The sequence below is a fragment of the Callospermophilus lateralis genome, chromosome 12 (assembly GCF_048772815.1).
Source record: "Callospermophilus lateralis isolate mCalLat2 chromosome 12, mCalLat2.hap1, whole genome shotgun sequence".
NCBI classification, from domain to species: Eukaryota; Metazoa; Chordata; class Mammalia; order Rodentia; family Sciuridae; genus Callospermophilus; species Callospermophilus lateralis.
Genome location: NC_135316.1, coordinates 102,918,588 through 102,940,004, shown reverse-complemented (window position 1 = coordinate 102,940,004; position 21,417 = coordinate 102,918,588). Strand labels below are relative to the sequence as shown.

Below are 21,417 nucleotides of genomic sequence, written 5' to 3'. Positions count from 1 at the left end.
TGGTAATATATTGGGATATTCTGGAACCCCCTGGAGGACACCAGAGTGTTACAGAAGCAATATATGGTATCTGCCCATGATTTATATAAAAAATTCATTTCCTAATTGTTAGGCAATGCTATCTCACTTTTATTCTTTCAAGAAAGAATTCTACTCTTCATGGTAATTCCAAGTATGCTTCTTCCTATTAAATCATTTGATATTAAATTCATTTAATTTAAATTAATTCCCTCCTTTTCTTTCCAAGCTTTTTAGGCTGCAATTAATCTTAGTAAATTCTTTAATCAATATGATTCTTTTGACATGTAGAAGCCATCACTAGTTACCTTTCCTACTTTTAGCTTTAATAAAACTTACTTGTTTTAAATTCTTCTATTTTAATTTAAAATTGACTGATTTTTCCCCAAAGGTCAGGGTATTTGATACAAATTATAATGTCTGGAAATATCTTTTATTTATTGGAATACTCAGAGAGTTGGGAAATTATTTATTACATTTTTATTTTCTGACAACTGATAATTGAGAAGTTATTTTCAAAGCCAGCCTCTTCCATCATTGCATAAATTGATTATATTTATATAATCTACATAAATTTAAATCTACTTCTGTTGCTTGTAAGATTGATTATAGCATGCATTTGAGACAGTAGATTTAATTTTTTAAAAGTTAACCTGGAGCCTTTAAATGTATGTTTTAAAATTAGAGTTCAAATTATTGTGTCAATTTTCCTATTAAAGTGGAAGTAAGCTAGTGTAAATTTAATTCATTCACCTAAATGGATTGAGAGTGGTCAACTTCTCCAAAATCCTCTGCTGATCTTTACTAATTTTTAATAGTAGAAACACTGAAGTTTGTTATTGCATTTTTTTCCCCTAAATAAAATTAACCAACAGCTCTATTTCAAATCCTTTGGTTTTCCTGGGTAAGTGGAGAGCTGAGTTATACAGTGATGAAAGTAGAAAATGTGTCCGTTTTGTTGGACTAGACTGTGGTGTGGGTGATACATGCAGATGGGGAGTAAACAAAGGCGAGTTTAATGTTCAATTAAAGGGTGCAGAAATAAGCAGTTTAAAAGGATGTGATTTAATCAGGGTGCTTCTTCCCAAAATATACTTTAAGATATTGGGTAGTCTTTAGAAAAGGCATGAACTTTCTCATGTGCATATACATGACCCTCTCTACAAAAAAGCAGTTTGTTTCTAGATTTTAGTGGCTGTACTTTTCACAGGCTCTTTCTAGAAATACATATTTGTCCTATAACTAGTTTACATTTTTCAAACAGCACCTTAAGTAGGATTCACATAATAAGAGTTCAAGGAACCTGGGTTTTCCTTAACGTTTGAGTTGCTTTCCAAGCTCCTTTTGAAAACGTTAAAGTGGAAGTAATATTTTGGCTGTGTGGAATGTTATTAAACTGTCTGCACACACACTCCCCACACACACACTCCCCATGAATTTTCTAAGGTTTACTCATTATAATTGTTAATTTTCTTTTTCCAAATCCACTTTTAACAAAAAGCTGTTAGACTGGCTTCACGAGCCAGCAGCAGGCCGGCTGGAGCCTGGCGGAGGAGGGAGAGGGTCGTGTAGGGGCTGGGGCCAGGGCTGGGACCGGGGCGGGCTGGTGGGAAGCCTTCAGGAGGGGCCCAGGCAGAGACTGCAGTGACAGTGCCCTCCCCGGCTGGTGGAAGCACCTCACTGGTGACGGGTCTGAGAGCACGTGGCTACGTCATGGAAAGCCAGTCTTTTCAATGCAAACTTCAACTCCTCCTCCTCCCTCCAATGCCTGTAACTCACATCCGAGGCTGGGCGAGGAATCCGGAGGGGAGACCTTCCTCATGCTCACGGTGGTTGGAAACTGGAAGAGTGAGAGGAAGGAGGAAGGGGATTTGTGGAGCTCTCTACCTACTAGGAGACTGACCAGGGGAGGGGCACCTAGATTTGCATCTTTTCTTCGTGGTGATTGAGAACTGCAGGTTCAACCCGATCCCACTGAGCACTGGCGATTGATTATTAAAAAAAAAAAAAAAAAAAAAAAAGAAAGAAAGAAAGAAAGAAAGAAAAAGAAAAGAAAAAAAAATCGACACTGGGAGAAGAGAGGCTCTGTCTTCGGCTGCCGGACTCAGTCCCGGAGGTGGTATTGGTGTGTGAGTGTGTGTGGTGGTGTTTTTTTTTTTTTTTTTTTCTTTCCTTTTTTTTCTTTTTCCTTTTCCTTCCTTCCTTCCTTTCTTTCCTTTTTTTTTTTTTCCCCTTCTCTCCTAGGGGCTACACAATGGCAGTCTTCTCTCAGTAAGATGAATCCTGCTTTGCCTTCTGCAGATCCACCCATCCTCATAACGATCAAGTAAAAGGCTATGGTTTTCTCTTCGGGGATCTTTTGTGCATTACTGCTCTCCCTGATTAGTTTTGGTCTCAGTTGGGATTTCTTTGCCTTTTTGTTTGACTTCATGCTGAAAAAGGATTTTTTTCCCAACCTTTTGGTAATAATCCAGTGGTGATCAAGGGGGGATAAATCATTCACCCTGGCCGAGAAAAAACAATCACTGAGAAGTCTCAAAGAAATATACCACGTGAGGGGAAAAAACTGGGAGAAGATCCGGAATATTATCGTTTTTCCTATGGTAAAACCGGTGCCCCTCTTCAGGAGAACTGATTTCAAATTATTATTATGCAACCACAAGGATCTCTTGTTTCTCAGGGTGTCTAAGCTGCTGGATTGCTTTTCGCCCAAATCAATGTGGTTTCTTTGGAACATTTTCAGCAAAGGAACGCATATGCTGCAGTGTCTTTGTGGCAAGAGTCTTAAGAAAAACAAGAACCCAACTGGTAAGCAAAACATGCATCATGTTATGTTTTTCCTCATAATAACCTGTCTGTTGCTCATCGAGCTAGATCTGCAGTTCTGCTATGCAGGAAGGCAGGGAAACATACAAGGAACCAGGACAGTGTTGCATATAGAGGTGCTGCATGAATAAACAAGTAGCAGCTGGATCCGCGTCTGCGAACCCGAAAACCATTATCAGCATCTCTTGGCTGTGACACGATCCATCACTAGGAGGGCGGAGGAAACTTCTTTTTTCCTAAATGTATTTGGTGGCCTATGCTTGGTGGAATATTGACGGGCTACGGTTTAAGGTTGTGCCCAAGGCAGCCGAAGCTTCGGTAGTTGGCAGGAGCTAAAGCGGCGAGCTCTCCCGTACTTCTGCTGCAGGTTCAGGGACGTAGCGCTAGACTTTCTGATTAGCTTGCACAATATTCGCCACCTCGATCACCTTTACCAAAGTAAGAGAGGCCCCCTCCCTCGCGGCCCGGCTCCTCCGTCAGCCCCCGCCTCCCTCCCCCGTCTCGCTCTCGGTGCCCGAGTATTAACTCATTCCCTCTGTCTGCCTCTGACACATCCTGCCACTGGGAATACTTGAGCAGGGTTTATGCCTGAAGGGAACCCCGGGCAGAGAAGACGAGCCCAGCCCCTCTCGTATATGTCATTTAAATCCCCTCTTCAGAAAGCACTGTCAAACCCTGAGTCCCACCGGGGGATGAGTCGGGCAGAGAGACCCTGCTTTCAGTCTCCTGGTGATCCTGCGCTGGGATTCTAAAGGGCTCCAACAGGGAAACTTGCAGTACATTACATAAGAAATGCAAATGCAGGTGATTTGGGGAGCCGGCGAGGGGTTCACTTCCCCTCCTCTCTGTCTGAAGCGTTTGGGGGCGGCCGAGTTGTGGGCGAGCAACTCGGGGGGTGTCCAGGCCGGCGGGCTGCACGGTGGCGGCCACCACGGGCGAGGAGGCTGCGTGCGCCTTTCCCGGAACAGCGCCTGCCTGCAGCCAGGGGCTAGGAGAGTACCCCTACTGAGTTCCGGACCGGGAGGGACCGGCCTGTGTTTGTGTCTGGAGCTGTGTGGGGAGGAGGGGGCGGGACCGGCTGTCCTGCAGTGGCAGCCCGGCGCTGGATGCTCTGGAAGCTGGCACTGCGGTGCAGTAGATCATGGATCTCTGTGGCCACCCTGACACCCCGAGCTCAGCCAGGGGCCGCGCTGGTACCCGAAACCCACTCTGCTGGGCAGCAAGTGGCTGCCTGCTCCCAGCCTCTGAACTTTGCTAATGCAGCTAGTTGGGGTGGTGCGCTCCGAGGGGGCTGCCGCCTGAGGGTGCAGCGGGAGCAGAGGAGGAGAACAAGGTGTGGGTGGGCGGGGAGGGAGGCAGTGGGCGTGGAGACTGAGCACCCTTTAAGCACCACTTATGCAGCAAGAGGGAAACAGAATTTTTAGTCGGTCCAAGAGGGCCGCTGCTCACTGATGCTCACGTACTCAGGCGGAGGAGGTTGCCCCCAGCTGGGGTGCTGAGATGGCAGTGGAGATTTTGAGAGTTGCCTTTGCCTGCCAGGCGCGCTCCGTGGTGCAGCAGACTGTCTCTGTCCTGGAACCCTGGTCCTTGTGCTCCAGCTCTATCCCCGGTCTAACCATCCTCCCACCCCCATCCTTCTTTGGCCTAACTTCTCAGCCTTTAGCAGCCCTGTAATAGTATTGCCCCCCTGAGAATTGCCCAGGGGAAAGGCAGTATTCACCTTTCCATGTGCATTGCTATTTCAGCTAGGAGGTGTCCCCCAACCTCCAGCATCCCAGGGACACTTGCTGAGGCTTGGTTCCAGCAAAACCAATCCACATCTGCAACACTGTTTCACAGGACTTCCCAAAGTGGGGCAGGTCCAGGGCTGCAGTTGGGAGGGGAAGGGCTCCCGCTTCACACCTTAAGGATCCTGGTTTTCTGAAGCCCTCTCATGTCCTCCTGTGAAAAGATTTAGCAGTCTTCCCAGAAAGGACTACTTTTGTAAAAGCATTGTTGTTTAGATTTGGCCATTTGTCTAGGGACCTTGAAGTTAGTCCTTCCATAGTGCCTGAGAGTGGGAAATAATTCCCCAAGAGCAGTGTATCTTTGTAGGCCTTTCTGTTTCTTTTATACATGATTTTACTGAAAACACTAATTTCCCCCTAAATACCCTTCAAAACATTTTTATTACACTCCCCTCACCCCACCCACTTTCATCTCTCTCGAATAACCCCACCCTCTTTCTCAGGCTTTTTGGAAAGTGTTAAACAAATGACAGCTTATTTTTAGAGCAATTTAATTTGCAGCTTATGAATACTAAAGTACTTGTATATGAAGTGCCCCGTTAACTCAGGATGTGCCTTACAACACAACCAATCAGGGAGTTTAATCTTAGATTGCCAGTGATTTGAGTTCCAACATGGGGGTTGCAGCATTTAGTAGATTTTTTAAAACTGGGACATTATTATGTCACACTATCTCACCTTCTAAAAGTTTTTCTTTTAAGCTTGAATCAAACTCATGACTAGCCATCCTCTTTTAGTATTGCACTTGGCAAGTTCCATTCTCCTTCTGCTATTAACATGAGGACTAAAATGGTTTGCAGGTTTTTGATCCCAAGATAGCAGTACAACTAAGAAGTTAATTGGGTAATTAAAATAAAACAAAGACTAAAATCCTCTTAACTGTTAAAACCAAAAAGAACAGATTGACTACTACCTATTATGTTATCTTAAATCTAAAAAGAGGACAATTAACTGGTTTCAAACTAAGACGCTTGGCAGAATACTGCAAGTACCAGTAAATTTGGTGTAAATCACCTCTTCTTATTTCAGAGATAAATATTAATTTTTCTTCCCAGTCTCCGCAAATTATGCAGTGTGGGGTAGTTTGGTCAAAAATTCCTGGGAGGAATTTCAGAGCATTGCTATATAATCAAGTTGATGTGAAAATAAGGAGATAATAAAGGTGTGAATTTAAGGATGAAGTTATTCACCTATCCAAAAGTTATTATTAGCTTCATAGTGCTTACAGTTGTTAATAGTTGTTTTTATGTAAAATTTAACTGGAAAAGAACATGCAAAATGTATTTTTGTTACATATACTTAATGTAAATTGCAATAGTTTAAAATCTTGGATATAAATTTGCTACCTAAAAATACCCAATATGGCACAGTTCAACTATTATTAGAGAATGAACACCCCTCCACACACACAATTAAATGTCCTATTTTTCCCCACTTTGAGTAGAGCAATAGCCATGCATTTAGAATAAATGTTACCTGCTGCAACTTTAACTGTATGAGTCATGCAAGGTGACTGTATTTTGGGCAAATCATTGGACAGGAAATACTAAGTCTAAGTCATTTATATTGCCTGGAGGAGACTTGATATATTTCTTTGAACCAGTATGATAGTTTGTACTGACCAGTGTGTATAACAGGCCAGTTTGGAAAATAATCTAGGTCACTAATCTTGAAGCAAAGCGTGAGAAGAATGTGCTTGAAAGAATAAAGTCCACGATAAAGACTAAAGTAATATCATTGCCATCTGTTCAGACACATAGTTAAAAAAAAAAAAAAAAAAAGCAAAGAAAGCAATGGCCTCTCAAATGTACATATCTAGTAAGCTACCACAGGACATCCTCAAGCCCCTGTGACTTGCTACGATTTTGGGCATGGGTCAGTGGCAAAGAGGATAGGCGTGAAGAGGATGTCCTAGACCTAGTTTTGCTAAGTACTTCAGAACATCCCACAAACTCGTGGTTCGGAGTGTTTTTTTTTCTGAGATTAGTCTCTTTCTCTGCCATGTAACTGCAATGGAACCATCAGGCCTTGGTAGTACCAATTAGCACTTTACATTTCCTGTTGTTTTTAGCTTTCAGCTCTGCTTTTGTCTTTCACTAACCTGTTTCAGGCACCAAAGGTACCCAAGACACTTGGTAGGCCACTGTTATTCACTTAGATATACATTGTATTTTTAAAGTTATTTGCTTTACATCTATTGCTGTCATGGAATTTTAAAGTAAGAAAATATGGGGAGAGGGAAGTAAAAGAGTAAGCACTTTTTACTCAGCTTGTAGACTCATTCTGGGTTTTGTAGAGTAGGGTGAACCACAAATGGGCTACAGCTTCTGAATTTCTACACACTAAATATGTGGCAAACCAAGATGTAAAATTCAGACTGCATTCTAGAAGACCAAACAAGTGTAAGGTTCTTTTTCTAACATGTTTGGCTTTGGGAGTGGGGTTCCATGTACGACGAGTTGTCCTTAGACTCCATCCAAGAAGCTTTAGTTACTGAGGGAGCAAAATGAGTTGCGCAGAATTGTGCCACTTCGAAAACCAAAAAATGGCATTCAGATAGGTTTCTGAATACTGACTTGTTGGTAGAATGGATTTTTCTTTTTTGAAATTTCTATATAAGTTAACAAATATAAAATTCAATGCTTAATAATCTAAACTTAGTTTTAATAATAAAGATGACTTTGGCTGTACCCATATACAGCCTGTTCTTCTCTTAGCATCCTTGACTGAGAAAATTTGTTCAAATGAAGCATTACTTTCAGAAGGTGCTGAAGCTAATCCTATACTGTACGTCACAAAATTCCCACACTGAACCACTTTTTAAAAATGTTCGAACACAGTCTTCCATGTTTTAGTAACACAAACACTGGAGACTTTTGTGAAATGTTCTTATATTAAGGTAACAAGGACAACAACCAATGTTTTCACTCCTTTGCACATTTTGGCATCATACCCCACTCAAATTGACTCAAGAGTTTTCTATAAATACCGTGTAGATGTCTCAAAATGGAAGCATTTAATCAAAATAGTTTCTTATGCTCTAAGAGGAAGCAGTTGGGAGGTTTAAGCAGTATAGCAGGATCTCCTTTATTAAGTTTTAAGCCATTGCAATGTGCTTACATTTGTAATAAAAACTTTTACCCCAACTGGTAAGAACGTTTTACTCCCTTTCAGTGGGGACTGTGGGTAAGGGATATATCTACTCACGTATCTACCTGTCTAGTGTTGTAATCTGTGTGGTTTTCATGAGGTTTTAGTCTGTATACCATGCACCAGATTTAGTTATGAGTTGAACTTGGGCACTGAAGGGCAGGGAATTTCCTGGGGGAGACTTCTCAGTTCCTTAGTATACCTCTAGAGATACAAACATACTTTTGCTATTATGCTTTTGAGGGACCAACTACTTCCTGATATTTTCCCTGAATATTTCTCTAGTTGCTACAAACTAATTTCTTTACTTAAGTCAGAATGTAAAAGGTAGGATGATGAAGGGAAAAGAAGTTAAAAGGAGGAATTCTTAGGGCCTTCTAAGCCTGGGGGACAATAGGAGGAATAACAAACACACGTTTTATGAAGAACATGGAAGTTACTGTTTGCTCAACTAAAATCGTCTAAGAAAATCTACCCAACAACTGTTGGGCACTACTGTCTTTATCCTTATCTCCTGGCAAAAACTCTGCTTATGACAGGAGGCAGGTTCTTAATATATTTCAGTAAAATAAATAGGGCAAAACAGGAGTCTCTGAAAAAGTGAACTCTGGGACTATACCTGATAGTATTTATGCTTACTTCTTTCTAATAGGGCTACCCAAGAGTGAGGCTTCTAAATGATAAGAAACAAACAAAATAATAATAATAATAATAATGGTGAAAGGTGTCACTGGTGTTAACATCAGGCTCTTCATTGGCTGTGGTAGGCCACCTGAAACATGGTGTGCAAACATGCCCTGGCCACAGTTTATAATACTCTTCCTTCTAAATCTCAAAACTTGAGGCCTGCAATCTATTCCTCACACTGGAGCTTTTCTCAAAAATACAACCTAAAGAGCCAATCACATTCTTGCCTTCAGGCATGCTCTGCCTTAAAATCTCAAAAGGTTGGTGCACCATTGGGTTCCGGTCTTCGTTTTCTTTTCTAATCTTTCATTTTCGCCTCCTTTCCTGTAAAAGTTGAATGCATTGTTCTTTTCTCTTTTGCTCTCCTGCCTCTGAAGATGGTCACTGGGATCCTCCTTGTGGCTAAGGAACCTCTCTATTTCCATCTCTTGAAAGCAGTCGCCCCCTATCATTTCATTCTCTAGCAATTTTAAAAGCACTCATCTTCGAACTTGAGAGCGCCTTGTCCTTCCAAACCCTGCACCATCTGTTTCTCTTGCTCCTTTTGGAGCCACTTTAGAAGGTGGCGGTGCTGGGCCGCTGTGGCCTCGGCTCAGAGGCCTGGAGTTTGTGTCGGGGACGGGAAAGTTTGGCAGAAGCCACGGCTTTGGGCAGAGAACTGTGTCACGATCTGTGTTCTGCAAAGCCTGGCGCCGGCCCGCGCCGCAGCCCCCTCGGTCCTGTTTCCACATTAGGAGCCCCTCGGTAGGTAAGCGGGCCTCCGAGGTGGACCGAGGCAGCCCTGGAGGGCGGGCTTCCCGGGGCGTGCCGGGGCGGCCAGCGTCCCCAGCCCCGCCACCCCCTCCGTTCGTTGGACGGCACAGCAGCGTGTCCCCGGCCACCGAGCGCCGGGGGCTCCGGTACGCAATGCGGCGGAAGCGGCCCGTTGGAGCTGCCGTAGCGCGGGAAGTTTCCGTTGCCACGGAGATGACCTCTGACCCCGGGAGCGTCTTCCACGGCCAGCGCAGCCGTTGCTACGGAAACCGCGGCGGCCGGAAGCCGCGGCGCTGGAGCCACTTTGCGCGCTGGCCGAGCTCTGGGTCCTCGCTGGCGCCCGGCGCGGCCCCTGTGCACCTGGCGGCCTGAGCGCTGGAGGGAAGTCCTGTCCCCACCACAGGTGGCCGCTGTCCCCGGCCGCTCCCCAGGGGGCCTCGGGAGCGGAGCGTTCGGGCTTGAGCCCAAGGCCTTGCCCGCAGGGGATGAGCTGGCTGGTCTCAGCCTTGGGCTTCTGGGGGCTTGTCTCCTCTGCTGCAAGGACAGTGGCATTGAGGAGGCCAAGCTAGCCCAGCCCCAGCTTGTTGCAACGTTCTAGGCTTCAATAAACTTAGGTTTTTACACCAGTCCCATGTCCCTCCTTTCCCGGTACCCCGCCTGGACTGTGTGTGTAAGTAGGATTCTAACGTCGGACTGTTATCAGACACAGCCCCCTTTAGGATCCTGAACAACCTGCGCCTCTTACAAGGGTGGCCACTGTGCCAGGGCAAGGAGTGACTTCCAGGAGCTAGTTATGGAATTGTAGGTGCAGGCACAGCCACTTTGAGCCTTGGATGAAGAGACTCTTGTTTTACTTGGGACACTCTGGGAAGCGCCTCCTGCATGTCATTGAGTGTTGTGGTTGGTGCTAAAATAGATGGCATTCCACCATTTCCATTGTATCTCCTGATGTCCTTTCCTTAGAGACTTCTAAACATTCTTGAGGAGTGGGGTGACCATTGACGCTGTTGTTTTTCTTTCTTTCATCTTTGGGTTGTTGGAAAGAATCACTTAAGTGTTACCTATGTTTTAAAACCTCATTTGTAAATGAAGAAGTTGAGAAAATTATTTTCAGGGTGTATTCCAATATAAAGTGTTTTACTGAGTAGTAACTATAATCTCCCTTTAAAACTTAATGAACATTTAAAAAGTGTCACTATGTTCCAACTTCATGCTGGAAGTGAAGGGGTGAAAAGAGTTCTTCCCTCAAGGAATCTGCAGGAGAGAAGAAGAGCTGGATCAGTTCTGATGGTGTGATAGATACTGGGAGCTGTAGGCAGATGAAGGAGTTTTAAGGCCAAAGAAGAGATCCTGGAAGGCCTATTGGAGGGAATACAACTCAGTTGGGAAGAACCACTGGGAGTTAGTCTCTTGGGAAAGGCACCTGTGTGCCAGAAATTATAATACCACTGGGCAGTCAGAGGATGTTTGTAGGAATTGGCAGGTGGTGGGATTAGAAAGTTCAAGAACAGACTGTGCACTCTGTGTGACATAATCACATTTACCCTTTAGAAACCCGTTCTGGCCACAGGGGGGAAAGTGTCTTTGAGTCAGTCAAGATGGAAGGTAGAGAGGCCATAGATGAAGCAACTAAGGTAGTGAGTCATGATGCGGTTCAAACTAAAGTGCAGGAAAGGAAGTAGAGTCCATCAAAGTGGGCGGGTTTAAATTTGAGAAGTAGGATGAAAGAAGAGTCTAGAACTTCTACCTTCAGGTTTTGATTGGACCAGTGTTGATGCCACAATCCTCTGGCCATTTGTCAGTAATGCATCCCCCGTCCTTGAAATGTAGTAAAGCCTCTCCTGACTTGATATTGCGGAGCTGAGGAAACTTAGTGCAAGTCAGAAACTTCAACAAATTTCTAGGTTAAAATTCAAGCCGTCAGTTTTAGGAGAGTTGCCCTAGATAAAGAATTCATTTGTCTTGACTTCAAATCTGAAAATTCTTAGGAATGGGAAAAATGCTTTACAATAAAGATGACTCGCAATGATTTTTAGTGATTCTTTACAATTCTTTTATCAATAGCAGGTGTTTTTGTACAAAATACTTTGTTCTGTTTGAGGAGTCAAGCAGTGCATTACAAGCTAAGTTTTCAGATTAACTATTCAGGTCTGGCAAGAAGAGAAGGAAGTGTGAACTTTGTTGAATTTACATATGTAAGTGTATGCACCTGCTTTTTAGATAGAAATGAATGAAGTTGTAATTAAAATGCCTTTTCCCCTCTGTAACATCTCTCTGCACAATTACAGCGGCTCACTGAAGTATGGGTAACCTTTTTGGTAACATTCTCTTAGCATAGTTTGGGAGGGATTATTATCTCTATTCTTTCCACTTCCTGTGTGCAGCAAATGGTATACTGTTGTTGTACTCTAAGACATAAGAAACATGAAAAAAGAAAGCTTAAAGACTAAAAGAAAAAATAATATCCCTTAATTATGATTTTTTTAAAATAGCCACTTAAAATCTGCAACTCATCTTCTAAAGTTGTATTACTATTGTGCAGCAGGTGTTGTAATTGTTAAGCAAAGAAATCAAACCCTCAGTAGTCACTATCATTCTGCTTCAACTTTTTTTTTTTTAATCGGGCAGATTAAAAGCAGGAACCCATTATGATTGAATATTCTCCATGCTCTTAAATGATTTTTTTCTGGGAACTTATATTTTTTATTAACTTAATTATTTTTTCTGTTACATTAAAAATATTATCCAACTCATGGCTATTAAGGAAATAAAATTTCTTATATCTCAGACATATAGTAATGGATATGAAATAGAGGCAATACTTTACAATTTTTCTTTATTAACTGATACATAAAAACATAAAAATTGTACAATTTGAGGTTCTATGTGAAGCTTTTATACATGTAGACATGTTTAATTATATAGGAAATACTTTTAGTGGAATGATATTAAATATGAGAAATATTTTATAGATGCAGTAACAGATTTTATGTAGGGTATCATAGTCTGGTTTCTGTTGCTATAACAATACCTGAGACCAGGTAATTAATAATGAATAAAGGTTGATTTAGCTCCTGGTTCTGAAGGCTGGTAAGTCCAAGAACATGGCGCTGGCATCTGCTTGGCATCTGGTGAAGGCCTTCTTGCTGCATCAGAACATGGTGGAGGGCATCATATGATGAGGCAGACTACATGTGCCAGTAGATAACTTATTAATCCATGAGTGCACATTCAACTTCCTATATTTTTATAAGCATATTACTCTTTTGCACTAACAGAAGCGTCCTAATTATTTTGAACCCTATATAATTATACCTAAGCTCTAAGTAAGTAATAATCATAATTACTTTTTTAGAGAATGTTTTCTGTGTGCTAGGCACACAGTCACACACCTGATTTAGCCCTCAAAACCATAGGTAGGAATTTCTATTATATTTCTGTTAAAACTTATGAAGCCCAAATGTGAAAAGGTTAAGGAAGTTTCCTGAGACTCTCCAGCCAGTAATTGAGGGATCTGGGTATATATCCAAGGGATCTTACTCCAGAATATATACTCTTAAGTCTTCATGTTGCAGCTGCCTCCTAAAGAGCATATTCCACAGCATTATGTGAAAGTGATCCATAATTTGTTTCTGTGAATCATTCTGATCTGAAACTAAAAGGAGATGCAGTATGTTCAGTGTTTAGATGTCTAGAATTTTAATTATTTCTTATGAAGATATGATTTACATATATTGAAATACATAGTTGTGAACTTTACAGCTTGACTTATTTTGACAATTGTGGGTATCACTGTAACCAGGACCCCAATGAAGATAAAAAAACATTCCCACACCCCAGGAAACTCTGCATTTCCATTCACGTCTTACCCGCATCCCCTCTGAAAGGCAACCACTGCTCTGATTTCTCTTGCTTTAGCTTGGCTTGGCTTCATTAGATCATGAACTTCTTGAACTTTTGAGTTATTATTTTTGTCATTGTGTGATGTGTAGAATTGATGTGGTAGCTTCTGTTTTATTTTGTAAACTAGAATCTCCTAATTGAAAAGACTAACTTTTTAGTTAACATCCAGAAGTCTTCAGGAACTATCAAGGGTCACAGTTCACAGAGCTTGCCACAGTTAATGTAGATGCTGGTGAAAGACAGGAAACTCCTGGATCAGAGAAATAGTACTTAGGACTCAGTGTGTAACAGATAGTATGAGCTTCGATTTGTCATCAGTCCCCTTGTTACCAGATCCAGGATTTGGGCAGTGCTGAGTGACTCAGTGGATGTTTGTACACAGTGGATTTGTGTCACAACTGAGAAACTTGGAGTTTAGGAAATCCCTACTCTTCAGAGGCTTCTAGCAAAGCTGCCTAATTTTTATCCTTCAGAGAGACAGTATGTTTATTATCTTGGTCAGGAAACAAATGTGTCCTCTAATTTGGAGGGAGACCCCATCCCTAGATTCCAAGGCTGTTTGCTATGCAAATATCCTTGGGGAGATAGTCTGGTACAAAAGCTGTTACAGGACATGTAGAAATGCCATGGGTAAGTTGTCATATAAATCTACTTCTTCAAGACAACTCTTTCTTCCCTTTCAGTGTGTCTCAGTGGTGCCAGGCTATTTCTATTGTTACAATAATGCTCTTTGTCTAGAGAAATACTTTAGGTGGAAATTAACTTAAAAATGATCATGAGGTTTTGAGAAGATGGACAATATAAAAGTCTTATGTGATAAACCTACCTGCACTTAATGACTAAATATGTAATCCTCTATGATGAACCTCTAACCATTCAAATTTACATTTAGTTACTGAGAGAGATTTAAAATGTCAGTACTTAGTCCTGGACCTATAAGTTCTTCAGCTAAATGTACAGAGAGTAATAGGTATGAGATGGAGTTCTGATAGAAGACACATTTAGGATGAGAGGGGAAGAAAGGGAAATATTTTGTAGAGGTGTGACCTGATGTGACTCCTGAAGGCATGTTTCAATTAGCAGGGGAGATAAGCATGTTCTTGGCAATGGACAGATGTAATTTATGTGAAAGTCAAAGGCTAGACTTATTTATGATAGAGTGAGAGGTACAGATTGGGGATTCATGGGAAAGTTAATGGAATGGTGTTTTTGAGATTAGTGGAATTATAGTTTGAAGTCTGAAAACCTGGTGGAGGAGTTGGACTGGAGGCATTAAAATTAGTGAACTAGAGAATGTTTCTGAAAAGGGGAGTAAGATGATTGAGAATTGCAAGATTATGGGTAGAAAGTGTAATGGATGCAACTGAGTGTGGGGAGGGGGAGTATTGGGAGGAAGGAGTGATTTGTGTGATTAGAAAGCAATCAAAGAAAACGTTGTTCTGTCAGTTAAAGATGGGAACCAGGGCTTGAGGAAAGGATGGTTTTGGGTGTGTAATAGAAGCAGGAGGAAAGTCACTCACCAGTCGGGAATGGATTAATTGAAGACCCACGCTAAGAAGTTGTGGGGGCACAAAGAACCACGCTTCTCTGAACTTAAAGATGGGTGAAGTAAAAAGTGTGTGTGACGGACACTGGGGTCACCTTTGTGGAGGCTCATGAGATGATTTATTGAGAATGTGAAAGAGGAAATGTAGTGAGTGGTTACATCTGTGTCCTTGATAGTTAGGTACAGTGGATAGGTAGGTGAACTTACGTTATCTAATCTCTTATATAATTTGAGGCCACTTTTCTAGCTCTGGAGCCTTTCTAAACAAGAGGAGAATGGGTTTTGGTACTCTCTTCAAGGTGTAATACTAAATCACTGTGTAGTACTTAAAGGCAGCAATTTATTTCCTTGCAACATGATGTTTTCTAGTGTCACACCACAATGGGGAAAGGAAAAAGGTCACAGCCTATTCCTTGTATTAATACAAGGAATTTTTCACCAACTTTGTTCACATTTTTTTTTTCCTGTTGGAGTTCTAAGGTGCTGATCTGGCTCCAGTAGTGTCACATGTTTTAGCAGCCCTTGATGATCATTGTTTAGTGGAGTCATGCCTTAAAGAACAGATTGCTAACAGCACAACTTTTGGAAATGAATTTTGTTTTTTCTGCTATCTTCTAATTTGATTTGTGTTTTGGGGGGGTCAGTATCTGTGCTCCGGATGTTGTAATGTCATAAAATTTTATAAAAGAATATTTTAAGGAAGATGTCTTTTATTAAAACAAGATCAGTTGGATTATTAAAGACCAGTAGAGGAAAGGAACGGGGTGGGGGGGAGCAGGAGGGGAGGAAGTACTGGTGATTGAAATGAAGAAAAATGTTATGTGCATTTGTGAATATGTCAAAATGAACCCCATTATTTTGTATAAACATAAAGTACCCAAAACATTAAAAAATTATTAATGGCTATTCAAACTTTTCAATAATGTAACTAGTAATGTCTTATAATCATTAGTTTCCATTTTGTTGATTTAGAACTGGGATCCTTATTAGGGATTACAGTTTCTAGAACCAATACTCTTAGGATCACAAGTACAATTCCCACAAAAGGGGAAAGGGTTCATTGTAGGCGGTGATTCCAGTCGTGGATATACTGTGGTGGGAGCAGATTGACAGCTTAAACCTGAATTCTGTTATTTCAGTGGATGAGTGGTGACTTAGTCAAACTTTTTGCAACTTAAGGTAAAGTCAATAGACAGTTGCACTGTATCAAAAGTCTGAATGCTGTAGTGTTAAAGGGTCTGAGGTTGTGCATTAGCATGTCTTTGAATGAAAAAGTCAAATGTGTATCCTTTGCACAGAAAGATTCCACTCTGGACTTCTGGTCCACTCTGTGTCATTTGGGTATATACTTACTTTCTCACTGACTCTGATGCTCATTAACTTGAATTTCTGAGAGTCTGAGGGAAGGAAGTTAAGCTCATTCAGTTCCAGCTGACTTATAACCTTATTCTTTTATTTTTATTATTCAAAGTAGAAGGACACATTGTCTATCTCTGTACACCTTAATAATAGCTTTTACCTAACAATTCTTTCATTTCTGTTACAGTTTTAATGCAAGACAAATATTTGACTATTCCTTTCTTGTACTCTCTAAAATTTATAATTGTAGAAATGCTTTTGAATATTTTGTTAGGAGCTAATCTTAACTTTTGCATTGTAGAATTATAAGAAAATAATAATAAACTTGGGTAGTGCTAATAGATATATCAGTACAGGCCCAGGGAACTTCAAAAAATTGAAAGAAAGTGATTTTCAGGTAATATACATTGGAATTGTTTCTTGATTGTTGCAAAATATTCATATTTTTAGCTGCTAAATAGTGAAATACTATTTTGAGTATCTCACAGGTTAAAATGTAGTTTGAGCTTTTCCAATCTTAAGGGCAAACACTCAGCAAGTTGCGTAAATTAATGGGTGTGGATATATGCTAGACATTTAGCTCGTGGCTAAATCTTGGACATTTGTGTTCTTACCCCATCTATTAGCTGTTAGAATCTTTTACCCAAGAGAGTTATTGAGGAATGGTTCATATTGATAATTTGAAATCAGAAAGTAAAAGCTCAGAAGTATGTTTAGCACAAAAATAATTAATAATTTGTGTTCTAAATTTATGATTTTGAAATAAAAAACAATATTTAATATTTATACCAGTTAATTTCTTGGCTTTCAAGCAACTTTGGTTGAAATTATTATTATTTAAAATTTAGAAGTAGAGATCTGCAGCATGGGATATAATAACTGAATGAGACACTTTTAAGTATGTCTATTCCTATATTGTTCACTAGTCAGCATCTTGGTTATTGGTATTTAGAGCTTAGTATAACATAAGCAGCACTTTAAACTCCTTAAAAATAAATGGGCTACATAAATAACTCAGAAGTAAGGGTTGGAATCTCCAGGCATGTGGTATATTTAAATCACACTGTAGTTTCTACTATAGGTTTTAGTTTTGTCTGTTACTGTGATTTCTCTTACATACCAACAGGTAGTATTAGGTAAAAAGCTGAAAATAAGACATGAAATAAAAATATGTAGTCAATAGTGCTTAAAGTTATTTAAAACTTACTGGAAGGAATGAAAAGCATTCTGAACAACTTTTATTGGCTTTTCTCTGGATAGTCATTGTGGGGCTTTTAAGCTATCCTGTGTCATTGATTCTCACTGAATGTGGTAGACAGCTTTGGCAATAGTTGCTATTTCTTTTACATTATTATCTCTTAAAGACTGCTATGACTGTTTCAAATCTCTTTATTAACCAGTTTTATGGAACAAAGGGTGAAAAACCCTGCTTTGATGCTGTGATGATTTTTTTTGTGTATTTTTTTTTTTTTTTTTAGTTTTCTTTAGGCACCTCACTTGTTCAGGAGGGAGAAGCTAACAGGCCCAATTCCAAGACACTCCTAAAATTTATCACCTTGTGATCACTTTGGAGGCTGATCTCCAATTTGATTAGAAGTGATGCTTTAATAAAATAAAATGGATGATGTGTATCAGTGATAGTAACATTTAGCTATTTTTTTCTGATTAATATTGTAGGGTGCAGTGATATCATAGAGTGATCTTTCATTTCTGTTACTCTGGTGCAGAAGGGCCTATAGTTGTGTAACCATCACCACCATTTAATTTTAGAACATTTTTATTAACTTAATAAGAAATCCCATAAGTATCAGTAGTCCACTTCTCATTTTCCCATTCCCCATGCCCTGGCAACCACTAATGTATTTTCTGTCTGTATAGATTTGCTTCTTCAGGATACATCATATAAATTAAATCATACAATATGTGGGTTCTTTTACTTAGCATAATGTTTTCAAAGTTCACGCATGTTGAAGTATGATTGATGCTTCACTTTGTTTTATTATAAGACAGTATTGAATTATGTGGATATATCATTATATTTATCCATTTTTCAGTTGATAGACACTTGGGTTATTTCCACTAGTTCCCACTATAGATGATGCTACTGCGAACATTTGTTACAAACTTTTGCGTGTGAATATATATTTCAGTTTTTTTGGGTATATAACTGGCAGTGGAATTTCTGGGTCAGATTATAATTCTATTTTTGACAATTGGAGGGATCACCAAACTGTTTCCCAAAGGAGTTGAACCATATTACATTTCCTCTAGCAATGCATGAAGGTTCTAATTTCTCCATATTCTTTCACAACACTTGCTATTGCCTGTCTTTTTGACTAATCACTCTAGTGGATATGAACTAGTATGGTATCATTGTGGTTTTGATTTGCATTTCTCTAATGACTAGTGATATGGAGTATCTTTTCAAATTTAAATTGACCATTTGTGTGTCTTTGAAAAAATATCTATTCAAATTTTTTGTCCATTTATTTTTTAATTATAAGAGTCTTTATATACTATGTATACAAGTTTCTTATCAAATTTATGTTTTTAAAGTATTTGCTTCTATTCTGTTTATTATCTTTTCATTTTATTAGTGGTATTATTTAAAGCACAAAGTTTTAAATTTGTTGAAGTCCAATTTATGTTTTTTCCTAACTTAAGTATTCAATATTAAATCTAAGAAACCATTTCTTAAGATCATAAAGATTTCATACTAAATTTTCTTCTGAGGGTTTTGGCCCTTACATTGTGAGTTAATTTTTGCATATGGTGTGAGGCATGGATTAATCCAACTTTATCTTTTGCATGTGGATAATCTTTCAAGGAACATTATAAAATTTTATGACACATACACATCTCTTTCTGAATGAATATATAATCAAAAGTCATTTTTACCATTTTAATTTGCTTTATGGAACAATGATTTTACAATGTCTTGGTATTTCAGACAAATAAATTAGTTTATCCTACATGAAGCTTAAGTAGGGATACTGTGAAATTTTTGGTAGCAATGCATGTTTTCTTTTACTGTAGCTCAGTATATAAGAGCATATTAAAATTTAACATTCTTGTGCAGTGCATAAGAACTTTCAAGAAATTAAGATAGAACATGTGTAAGTCCATTCAGGGTACTATAAAAAGTACCTTAGACTAGGTATTTCTAAACAATAGAAATTTATTTCTCTTAGTTCTGGAGGCGGAAAAGTCCAAGATCAAAATGCCCCAGGATTCAGTGTCTAGAGGAGGCTTGTTCTCTGAGAGATGGTGCCTTCCTGCTGTATCTCACATGGTGGAAGGGAAGAACACACTCCTTCAAGCCTCCTTTGGGAGGGCACTGATCCCATTCTTGGGGGCAGAGTCCTTATGGCCTAATTATTTCCTAAAGGCCCCACCTCTTAGTACATTACAGTGGGCATTAGTTTCACATATGACTTTTGAGAGAACACAAACTCTGAGACCATAGTGAACACTTCAGCTATTTGTAGATAGTGAACTTTGAATGAATAATTTTTATATCTATAGATTTGGTTCAAAATTATTCTGACTCTTCTCTGTTTATTTTCAATACATGGCCATTTCATTAGAATAATGACAATGTGACTCTATATTTACATTTAATTTGTCTGCTTAGTTTTAAAGGTAATGTGATGAAGGTCAGGATTCATTGTGTAAATTATGCTTCTTTTATTTAAATTTATTCTAATTCACTTATTAAACATCTCATGCAAAATTCAGACACTCCTTGATATGAATGTCATCTGAAGTTTTAGTAAAACAAGCATTTCTGCTACAGTTTGCTCTGTTTTGTTAAAAGAAAAACCACTCTGTTATCCAGGAAATTATGGCCCTGTCTTTTAAAATAGGTGGAACCTCTCCTAAAGCAGGAGGACATTCTCAGGGCTTATCACCTGAGGAATGATGCACACATGGACTTGACCCCTGAAAGTAGGAGTTCACTCATACCTCTCTGATACTTCCCTTGGGTTTGGATATTTAAGTTGCTAAATATAATTGGGCATTATAGACAAGTTGGGAGCTGAATGGGGAGGTATCCATATACTGAACTTTAAGTTGAAAGAAAAGAAACTATATGCTAGATTATTCAGTTTTATTCCATTCTATGTTGATTTCCTTTGTGTTGTATGCAAATATTTCATTGCCTTTTATTTAAATATTGTGGCCTTGCCTTGGATTTGCCCTGGGGAATTAAGACAAGAGACGTTTATCTGTGCTTGAGCCGGAGTATTAAATTCAGAGCAGTTCCAGTGTTCTCCTTCTGAAGCCATCACTGGTGAGGTACCAAAGGGGAGGATGAATCTCAGGTGGGAAAAAGGCTGGGCTAGGCTTAGCTGACTTTCCAGCGAAAACTTGAAAAGATCTTTGTTTTATTTTCTGATGGAACACAATGGTTTTTCTCTTTGAGGTGAATTTTTTCCTTTATGACATCAAAGTTTTTTCAATTAATTGCCAGAGTTGAGTATCATTATGCTACATGACTTTTGTCTTGCTGTTCTGGCTTATTTCCTTCTAGACAAAGGATTCCAAACCTTAACTGGATAGGATTGTGAACATGTGATGTTAGCATGTTGGTTTTCTTGTTGCCTTAATCCATATACACATTTAACATCTGGAAGCATTTACTGTATATACATACAAACAGAATTAGATGTTTGATCATGTAATTCTGTGTGTATGTACATACAGGTGTGTGTGTGTGTGTGTGTGTGTGTGTGTGTGTGTGTCTGTATCCGTATTAGGTGGGTATATAGGTAAATCAAGCAGAGATATCTCTATACTATTTCTTTGTTCAGGTATACTTCTTCACATCTAGTGAATTGTGTTGAATGTTAGTTTGATTTCTATGAAAATAATGATGACATTTTTATTAATTTGAATGTCTCTAATCTAAACTTAGGGGTTGAGCTCTAAGTATGACTCACCATTTTGATAGGGGTTTTGATGATATTATTATAATATTGAAAAATAACATATTTAAAAATCTGAGTTTCAATTTACCTAAATATTTCCCTTTCACTGAAAATGTCCTCCAGAATAAGTAAAAATCTCAATATTCTATGTCCTCCTCTATATTGCAGAGGGTCTTTGGGGTCTAACTTCTAGCCAGAAGTTTGCATCTTCCTTTGTCTTGAACTGACCCAAACACCCCGACTCTTGTTGATCTGTATGGGCCAGAGTAATCCTGCCTGAAGGTCACTAAATGCCTCTGTCTTTTTTGTCTTCCTTTGGTATTTACTGTTAGATAGTTCTATATTTTAAAATTAATTTTTATTGCTTTTTTTAAACCAATAAAGACAGCAGTATATGTATGAAATTTAAAGATTAAAATCCTATTTGTAATTTGTCTGTACCTCCAGGTTGTTTTCA

The 21,417-nt window shown here is 39.5% G+C and overlaps 1 protein-coding gene across 1 annotated transcript in view; it reads left to right on the top strand.

Moving 5' to 3' along the window:
• Positions 1-2,618: 2,618 nt before the first annotated feature.
• Fgf14 (fibroblast growth factor 14) overlaps positions 2,619-21,417 on the top strand; it is a 624,212-nt gene continuing 605,413 nt past the window's right edge. Inside the window, exon 1 of the mRNA XM_076872331.1 lies at positions 2,619-2,826. Coding sequence (XP_076728446.1) covers positions 2,619-2,826 — 208 coding nt within the window. The remainder of the gene's footprint in view (positions 2,827-21,417) is intronic.